This window comes from Magallana gigas, chromosome 3 (assembly GCF_963853765.1).
Source record: "Magallana gigas chromosome 3, xbMagGiga1.1, whole genome shotgun sequence".
In the NCBI taxonomy this organism is placed as follows: Eukaryota; Metazoa; Mollusca; class Bivalvia; order Ostreida; family Ostreidae; genus Magallana; species Magallana gigas.
The window spans coordinates 22,918,504-22,928,789 of NC_088855.1; the positions used below are offsets into that span (position 1 = coordinate 22,918,504).

Consider the following 10,286-nt stretch of genomic DNA (forward strand, 5'->3'; position numbering starts at 1 on the left):
AATATCGTGAATATTAAAATTGCTAATGATTGTAAATCAAACTATGAAAGGTAGTCATCGAATTTCAGAAAATGATCATGATTTATATACACATGTAACAAAATTTATCGTGTTGTTTTGTCAGCCAATAATCAAGTTCTGACATCCTACATGGGACAAGTGAGGTCACCAAATTTTCCAAATGGCTACCTTCAAAATGGGGATGTCTACACGTGGGTCATTAAAAACAACGAGTACTCCAAGATTTTGGTGGTGTTTGATGATTGGCACATCTCACCATTCAGTGGGGAGGTCTATGTAAGTATCCATTCAGTGGGGCTGTATATGTAAGTCACCATTCAGTGGGGAGGTCTATGTAAGTATCCATACAATGGGGAGGTCTATGTAAGTCACCATTTAGTGGGGAGGTCTATGAAAGTATCCATTCAGTGGGGAGGTCTGTGTAAGTCACCATTCAGTGGGGAGGTCTGTGTAAGTCACCATTCAGTGAGGAGGTCTATGTAAGTCACCGTTCAGTGGGGAGGTCTGTGTAAGTCACCATTCAGTGGGGAGGTATGTGTAAGTCACCATTCAGTGGGGAGGTATGTGTATGTCACCATTCAGTAAGGAGGTCTGTGTAAGTCACCATTCAGTGGGGCTGTATATGTAAGTCACCATTCTGTGGGGAGGTCTGTGTAAGTCACCATTCAGTGGAGAGGTATGTGTATGTCACCATACAGTGGGGAGGTCTATGTAAATCACCGTTCAGTGAGGAGGTATGTGTAAATCACCTTTCAGTGGGAGGTCTTTGTAAGTCACTGTTCAGTGGGGAGGAATGTGTAAGTCACCATTCAGTGGGGAGGTCTGTGTAAGTTACTATTCAGTGAGGAGATCTATGTAAGTTACCATTCAGTAAGGATTTATGTGTAAGTCCCGTTCAGTGGGGAGGTCTATGTAAGTCACCGTTCAGTGGTCACTGTTCAGTGGGGAGGTATGTGTAAGTCACCATTCAGTGGGGAGGTCTATGTAAGTCACCGTTCAGTGGGGAGGTCTATGTAAGTCACCATTCAGTGAGGAGGTCTATGTAAGTCACCATTCAGTGAGGAGGTCTATGTAAGTCACCGTTCAGTGGGGAGGTATGTGTAAGTCACCAATCAGTGGGAGGTCTATGTAAGTACATTCAGTTGGGAGGTATGTGTAAGTCACCGTTCAGTGGGGAGGTCTGTGTAAGTCACCATTCAGTGGGGAGGTCTCTGTAAGTCACCATTCAGTGGGGAGGTCTCTGTAAGTTACCATTTAGTGAGGAGGTCTATGTAAGTTACCATTTAGTGAGGAGGTCTATGTAAGTCACCATTCAGTGGGTTGGTCTTTGTTAGTCACCATTCAGTGGGGAGGTCTCTGTAAGTCACCATTCAGTGGGGAGGTCTCTGTAAGTCACCATTCAGTGGGACTGTATATGTAAGTCACCATTCAGTGGGGAGGTCTGTGTAAGTCGCCATTCAGTGGAGAGGTATGTGTAAGTCACCATTCAGTGGGGAGGTCTATTATCAACATTTTCATTTATGTGGATTGGGAAGCTATAATTTACAAACATGAATTGTGATAGTTTTGCCTAATTCAGCTTTCTTTATACATGTATAAATCATTAAATTAGTATGTGTAATGATTTTAATATTAATTTGATATTGATACAGATTTCTGTGTAAAATTATTGTATGTGTATTAAACAATTGAAATAGTTGTGGATTGATTTTCAGTTTGATGAAAGTGACAGACGACGACCCATCAATGGTTCCATGGGCCGCCCAATAGTGATCTCTAAGGGGCCAGAAATGAAGGTCATATTCAGCACAGGGAACCACTTTTTGGAGGATCAGAATAGATACATGGGCTTCAAATTCACTTATACTTTTTATCGAGGTATTAAAATTTGCAGAGTCTCAAAATTTTCTCTCTAATATCAATCAACATTAACAATTAAAAACCGCAGAGGTTTCATCACAGATTTAGATCTTGTAAAAATTGTTCATTTTAAAGTGGTATGGGACATCTGTCGATATTAATGTGGATTAAAGTACATTATAATTGAAATACTTTCACCAGTTTAGAATTTTCAAATTTTACAATATCTAACAAAAAAATAATTTTAAAAATATTTTGAAAGGTAAAAATTGTAAAACCCACAGTGGGATTCGAACTCATGACTTACAGATTAGTAGTAAACCCTCTGACTCACTGCGCTATGCTGTTAGATGACAATATTGGGAAAGAAACTACTTATATAACTGCACTTAATTTTCTTGTTTATTTCGATAAACAATACGTCACAACATGGAAGTGTCCCATACCACCTTAAGTACTCTTAAATATGTCAGGATAAAAATTTGGTATTAACTTAAAAAAAAAAGGCACACATTATTTTGCAGTATGAATGTTTTGTATTTGTTGATAAAACCTTTTAATGACTCTGTTAGATGTAGTATTACATGAATACGAGGAAAATATATGTACAATGCACTAATATCTACTGTAGTATTTTGATGATGAATTTGATTTTATTTCCAGCTGAAGATTACATTCCACATCTGAGTACAGGTATGAGAATTTCAGACTTTTATTAGCTCACCTGAACCAAAAGGTTGAAGCTTTTCTGATCAACAGTTGTCCATTGTCCATATTGTTCATCTGACTGTAAACTTTTCACATTTTTTACTTTTTCTATAGAAGCACTGGTAAGAAAACTTGGTATAAAGCATCCTTATAAATAGGGGATTTAATTTAAGAACCTAATCTTTTATGAAGGGGAGATAATCACAAAACAGTGAAAATAGGGTGTAGGTGTTAAAAATCCTCAGTCTCAAGAACCATTGCACCAAAAATGCTAATATTTATAAAACTTATAATGTATTGAAAGATTTTAAGTTGTTTTAACCATGACCCTCAGACCAATACTGGGGCCCCAAAGAGAGGTTTAAATTTCAATAGAAATATATATATATGGAAAATGTTAAAAAAATCTTACCTTCTTTTCAGTAACAAAAATGCATCAATTTGTGATATTACTATGCAAACATCCTCAGATAGTGTTGATTCTAATTTGATAAAACCATGACCCTTGGACCAATATCGGGACCCAAAAGGGGTCAAGAGTTCAACGTATGAACTGTTGTTAAGGCGAGTGATGTGGCCCATTGGCCTCTTGTTTTCACTTTTCACTTGATTTTTGCCTGTGTCTCAGCATTTCCCCAAAGGTGTAGACTTTATAAAAATACATGAATGTAACCTGTGAAATTTAAAGTGTTTGGATGTCCTTGAATTCCACTTATATTGTATTCATTTTAAAAATTTCTTATTACTGAAAGAATCTTGGTCAAAGGGCATAAAATGTTTTTTTTAAAAATAACCATAATTTTTAACTTGTGTTGTATATTTTTAGAGTGTGGAAAAAATTATCTAATCAATGAAGGAGGAATGATAGATTTCCAGCTGAGCAGCAGCATTGAGGGTTATCAATATGACTGCACCTGGCTCATTAAAAAGCAACCCGAGTTTGACAAAGTCTACATGAAAATCATCAAGTTCCGTACTGACACACTACGTATGTACCCTTCAGATCTCTTTTTTTTTTTAAATTAGTTGTGCTCCTTGCAAATTTGTATTTGATAGAAATAAAAGACAACTTAGCAGTGTGATTTGTCCTTTCAAAGCAGCCTTTATAAATTCATTATCACATGACTTGTTTGATACTGGTAGTTAAAATTTTTACACATCCCTTTGTTTTGAAAAACGGAAATTATAAAATAGATAACAAAAGTCATCAAATTTTCTAATTATAATGAGAATTTTTTTCTGTTTTTGTAAAAGTCTTTAATTTCAAATATATTTTTGTGGCCCTGGTTTCGATATTTCAAGAATACAAATGTTTGCTTACATTGTAAACACGGGATAGTAGTACCGGTATACATATTCCTTTAAGTAAATGTATAAATTCATTTACCACCACGCCTTATTTAATTGTATTTTTTGATAGTGAGCTATAGCAACCAGGAAGTAGTAATCCGCGACGGAGTTACGTCAGACGGCGAAGTTTTGGACAAGATTACCCCAAGAAGCAGTTATGGAAAACCTTTCCACAGCACGAGAGGTTTCTACATTCGGTACAGAGGGCGAGTGCGACCCATGGACAATCTCCAGATCGTATTCACTTCCTACCGGGAGCGAGGGTCCTCTGGTAAGTAGTAGTAAATGTATTACTTGTATTGCAAGGGGGGTGGGTGGGGGTTTGTCAATTAAATTTTGTGGAGGCCAGTTTTACCAGGCTTCATTGGGACATACCCATATTTCATCTAATATATTTCATTGATATACATGTACTATAGATGCATGATTAATGAATTAAAACTGTGCTTTGTAATGTGTCCAGGATAAACATGTATATACATTTGTTGGAACCCACAAAATTCATGATAAATTCATACCATGTATTCTAATGATTCCAAAGTATTTCTTGTTGGAAAGAAAATATTTGAGCATGTTACATAAGATTATTAAATACACAGCAGGTGGAATACTGCTCTATTGATAAAAAATTTTCAGGGGAAACTGAAAATTTGAACTGAATTACATGCAGTTTCAGCAGACATTTTACTGCATAATTTGGCAAAAATTAGCTTTAAACTTAAGAAGATTTTACTCAGATTTATAGTTTTGAGGTTCTACATGATTTTATATTAATGCTTCAATAAAAACAAGTCTTCTTGAGTCAGTTATATAATATGTATAGCCAAGAAGGTTACAGTAATGTTTTTCATTGCTGCTATAATTTACAGACTGCAACAGAAGAGGAATGTTTTACTGCAACACAGGGAGATGTATCCCCGCCGAACTGAAGTGTGACAGATTTAACCATTGCGAGGACAACTCTGACGAAAGCAACGACAACTGTCTCAGTAAGGCTTTTTGTTGGATGAATCAAATTGCAAATGTGGTATACGTATGGTTTACAAGCTTTCCATAATTTGGTCTTTATTGATGATGTACAAGAATTTCACATAAGAATTTCTGCATAACTGTTTTTTTCTGCTGTTGCAAAGTTTTGGTACAAATATTAGAGGTACATAAACATGAAAGTTTATTGAACGCAATTTAATTTTCTGCAACTTGTCAAGGTATAATGTATCTTTCCCCATTATAAGTGCTCCAAATACATGTCCATCTACAGTTATACTGTAGTGCTGTTATTTTACCGCAGTCTGCAGTGTTTTATCTGACTTGAACCTAATTCTAATCTTAAAGAATCTAGGTTATAAGGAGCAATTTCAAATTCTTATATCAGTAATTCTTATCATCTGATACACTTAAGGTTATAACTCAATTTTAAGATACAGTGAATGAAATTACTTTGCTGTAATCATGATTTTGTTATATTAAGCATGTTTGTTGTACCATGTTTTACTGTACATAATTTTGGTCACCTACTTTTGAACAGATGGTGGCGCTGGCTGGTCGCGGAGCAGTAACTACACGATGACGGTCAGCGTGATCGTGCCGCTGGTCATCTCCGTCTTCCTCCTGGTCATCCTCTGTGTCCTCTTCTTCCTCATCCGACGATGTCACAACGCCCGCGCCCAAGAGATGGACAGGGACACAGGAATTATCCCCACAATTAGTGGAGGGATAGGGAGAAGAAGTAAAGGACTACATATATCAGTCTAAACTAAGAGATAACTTGTAGTGTTTTTATTTGACATTCGCATTTGGAGATTTTTACGTGCATCGTTCTATTTTGGAGTTCTATTGATGTCACATGTTGTCTGTAATTTTTTTTTTCTGTTTCTTTTATATATATTTGGAGTAGACAACCTATGTCAACAATACAATAAAGACTTTTGTAATTTTATAAATTTTAAAATTTAAGTAGAGAAAATATAAGTTTGCTTTATAAATAGCCTGTCTGTTTCTTTGTTTAACACTAATTTGCATTTGTCCTGTGTTCTAATCTGTAATTAAAATGAAAATAATACTAAAGTAAGTAAATCCTATTTATACACTGCTTGGGAATTATGCATATGCCACATAAAAGAGTTGTGTGTTAAATTACCCTCCCTCTCCCACAATTAAGTATGAACACTGAAGGAAAGACTGATTTAATTATATGGGATTCATTAACGGAGATTTGCTTTCGTTTAAGGACGCCAGAGAAACAGACAGGCACAGAGGCCGGCCGACTTCCCACCCACCTATGAGGAGGCCCTGGAAAGTCCCCCTTATGAAGAGCCTCCACTGGTAGGTATTATAATTGTGGTGTTTAGACAAACAGTCCTCTAATTATTAACTTGATGTTACGGCTTTACAGTGTATAAATACTTCAGATTCCGTAAATTGAGGATTAATTATCCGTGTAAACTCTCAAAAACACACCATGTGGATTTTAAAATCTCTGTTTTTTTTCTAAAAGTTCTAAACTGTATGAAATTATCATAAAAATTGGCACTTGCCTCCTGATTCAAACAAGCAGTATTGCAGAAGTAGTTACCGGTACTCATATAAAGTGAGGGATGTACAGTACTATGAAGTCCAAGCATTATAAATGAGTTATTCTGACTCCATTGTTTTTTTTCCAAACCTTAGGGATGTGAAAATGGTATGCTAAAACCTCCTACATACCATGAGGCAATAGGGCATTTGATCGTGGAGCCTCCAGGGGATCAGTATGAAGAGGAAGACTACCCTCCCCCAGAATTCAGTACCATAGACCGATCACAGCGACACGATTCTTCCACGCCCAATGCAAACAACGAAGACATCAGGCCGGTCAATCACTCCCACAGTATGTCCTATAGCTCCGAGTCGTCAACAGAAATCCCCTTAGGTCGAAATGTCTCAAACGTCCACAGTCCCAATTATACGGAGGTTCCACATCGGAGAGTGAGGACCTCACACAGAGAGGAGAGGGAAGATGAGTACAGAGAGAGACCTTCCAGCCAGGTTGAAAGACCGGAAGGTAGAAGGAACTGTCCTCCTCCACCAAGACCGAAAAGTAACATCAGACAAGAGCTGGAGAGAAAGTTACAGGAAGATCAAATAAATCCAACTAACATACGAAGGAATTTGAATTCGGATAAGCCAGGACAGATGTCAGACAACAAGAGAAATACTAATTACAGGGAGAGTCAAAGCTTTCCTGAGAGTCCTTCAAGACATGGATCCTCTTCGTTCCATCCGAAGGCTGCAGAATCAAACAAAGATGAGCAGCACTGGAAGGAGGAAAATAAAAGAAGATCTAAAGGTGATTTGAGAAACAGAGCATCTGACAGCAGCTCAAAAGGACTACTCTTTAGTGAAGACCATTACACAGAGGGAGAAAATAGGGGCATTCTCAACCAGGCATTCAAAGACTTTGAAAGAAATTCACAACATTCCCCACCCAGGACAAACTCAGCCAGTCTTGCCAACCTGCCTTCTTCTCTGGATAAATGGACGGATGATCGGAGAGAAGGGATGGCCATGTCTCTTCAGCATTTACCTACGACTCACTGCGTGGCCTCAAATAATATCCAAGCTGCCAGATCAGCCCAGGACCTTTCGCATAGAATGTCAACAGCCAATCAACCAAACACAAACATCCCCCAACACCTCCAACCATCGGATCGACCCATGTCGCTCTCGGTGGGAAATCTACCCAATCGTTCAAACGCTGGAGAGAATAGGAGGGAGAGGGTGAGACCCGCTGGTGATTCCCAACGATCGGTGTCACTAGGCGATTTGAACCGGCGACTTAACAGCCAGACCGCTCGACGGCAAACTCATTCCCATGCAGACTTGTCCAACATTCAAGAAGAGAGAGGTGCTGACTCCATTGTTTTTGCATGTGAGAGTGAAGATGTTTTTGTTTGAGGAATTCACTTTGTACATGATATACATGTAACAGTGTATACATGTGCATGTGTATTAAGAATATAACTATACATATTTGATCAATGCAACACATCATTTAAAAAAAACAGAAGACAATAAATATTATTATACCTGTACATGTAAATAAGAACTGTGTGAAAATTTTAATCAGAAAAAATGATTATCAGGAAGTTAATTAACATCTATGTATTACAAGAACTTGTTCTCGTGCAAGGTACAGTGTAACTTGCTTATTATTCAAGATGTTGTGTAATCCAACATTTAGTGCAATCTTAACGTTTTTGTACCTTTATGATAACCCAAGAGTCCTAATTCTAGTATTTATTTTTTATCAATGTTGTTTGTGTTGGTTGTTTGTTATTCAGCCATATCGGATCAACCCAGATCAGTTTTGTAATATTTCTACTTTTTTATTTCCAATAATAATTATTGGGGTTTTTTTTGTTATGTCCTTTAAAGTTATTCTTTAATGGTACAAACTTGAACGTGTTCTGTCAAATGAGTGATGCTTTCTGGAGGAACTGTGCCATGGTGTTCTAACCAAAGTTCAAAAGTTTAGGATTTAAACATCTGGTTTATAGGTTGATCAATGGACATTGTATCAGAATACAGTTGCAATTGATTGACTTTTTTTTTTGGCATCAGCAAAACTGTTTTTCCATGTATCTGCGTATATTTTTAAACTGGTTAAAGTGAGATGAAAATAATTTTAATGTTGTTACATGTATTATTCATAAATTCAGTACATGTATATATATGTATTAGGATATACGGTAAATTGAATCACAATTTTTTTTTGAAAACTAGCATTTAATTAATATCTACATGTATCTACACAGAAGTATATTTCTCCCCCATAAAAACTTTGATACAATGTTTACACTGTGCTGGTCACAGTCTATTTTAATTTCAAATCTGAATCAGGTGCTTTATTATATCAGTCATTTTATTTTATATTTTTATTAAATAATTAGTGATATATATTAAGATAATGTTTATATTGTCATTCAAATCAAATATAAGGATTTTTTGGAAAAAGCCATTTCTCTTGCGCTTTGCTTAGAGTTTATAAATCACTTAACTGCTCATGGTAGAATAATGTACTAACAGATTAAACTATTGCAGCATAATCACATACAGAATCTCTAAGCATTACTCAAAAATATCTTGCCAGAAAATCTTCATGTAATTTAATTTTCATTGCCCTTTTTTTGATGCCATGAACATTTAGTACATATTTGACTGAAATATGTTTTGTGCTTAAAAAAATAACTGGTACATTGCTTCATTATCACCTACACATTTTTTTTTTGTTATTGTTGAGACATGTATTTTGCATTTATTAATTTCAATTTAATGAAATTCAAATTGAGTAACGGCCATAACTTACATGTTTGTAAACCTTCTCCAGTTTGATTTGGTGAGCATTTAATTTCCCCTTCATGTGTCACCTATCACTATATGTTATACAGGTATTGCCATAGTGTAAAATTATCAGTTTTAAGTGTACATATATATACATGTTTATAGATAGTATATAAAGCAACATTTAATGATGTCCAGTCCTTGTTGAAATGTTCAGCAACTCTTATTATTTGCTTCAATCATGGATTCAACTTTTCGATTTAAAAATAAGTAGAAGTTCTTTGTGTTGCAATTTGGAAATAATCAAACATATTAACTCAGTGGTAATGTGGAGAATTTTGGACTTTTATGTACATGTATGACCTTATTGTGAATGGACCAACTACATGTAATTTGCTGTTCAAAATTTTAACAAGAATCTCCATGATAAATTATCCATTTCAGTTCAACAGGGCAAACATGCCTTGCAAACTGTGCAAAACATCTATAGATTCTATGGTAAAATTTCCTTTTTGATTTCAATTTATTATGAAGTGCGACAAAAGGACATCATTCTAAAGGATGATAAAAACAATGAGAAATTTATGGGGCAGAGGATCAGAAAACCTTAATTATTTCAATAAAAAGCTCATGTATGTAATCTGTTTGCATAGTATACTAGAGCTTGCAAAAGGAACATGTTAAATTGAAGGAAATTTTTTTTTTTTTTAAACTGACCACCATGTTTACATACAGTTTGGAATTCATCACTTGCTCATACATGTGCATTCCATATTATCACAATGTTTTATGTTATTTTCTTTCCTTTTGTGTGTGTGCAGCATTACATGTATTATCCTGGATAAAATCATAAGCTTTTAAAACTGTTAATTTGATAATGCATATCATATTGTTTTGTGTTACACGTTTAATTCTTTTTATACATTTTCAAAATTTAATATGATTATGATGAAATTGATATTTTAAATAAATACATGTATATCATTGGAAATATAATCACGTATTCTTGCCTTGTGTTGTTTTTA

At 35.5% G+C, this 10,286-nt stretch overlaps 1 protein-coding gene across 1 annotated transcript in view; it reads left to right on the forward strand.

Moving 5' to 3' along the window:
- LOC105331800 (uncharacterized) overlaps nt 1-10,265 on the forward strand; it is a 17,574-nt gene extending 7,309 nt beyond the window's left edge. The window contains exons 6-14 of the mRNA XM_066078973.1: nt 125-297; nt 1,737-1,899; nt 2,545-2,574; nt 3,416-3,577; nt 4,010-4,210; nt 4,809-4,928; nt 5,468-5,668; nt 6,170-6,264; nt 6,610-10,265. Of these exons, the coding sequence (XP_065935045.1) occupies nt 125-297; nt 1,737-1,899; nt 2,545-2,574; nt 3,416-3,577; nt 4,010-4,210; nt 4,809-4,928; nt 5,468-5,668; nt 6,170-6,264; nt 6,610-7,875 (2,411 nt within the window). The 3' untranslated portion in view covers nt 7,876-10,265. The remainder of the gene's footprint in view (nt 1-124; nt 298-1,736; nt 1,900-2,544; nt 2,575-3,415; nt 3,578-4,009; nt 4,211-4,808; nt 4,929-5,467; nt 5,669-6,169; nt 6,265-6,609) is intronic.
- Nucleotides 10,266-10,286: the final 21 nt, after the last annotated feature.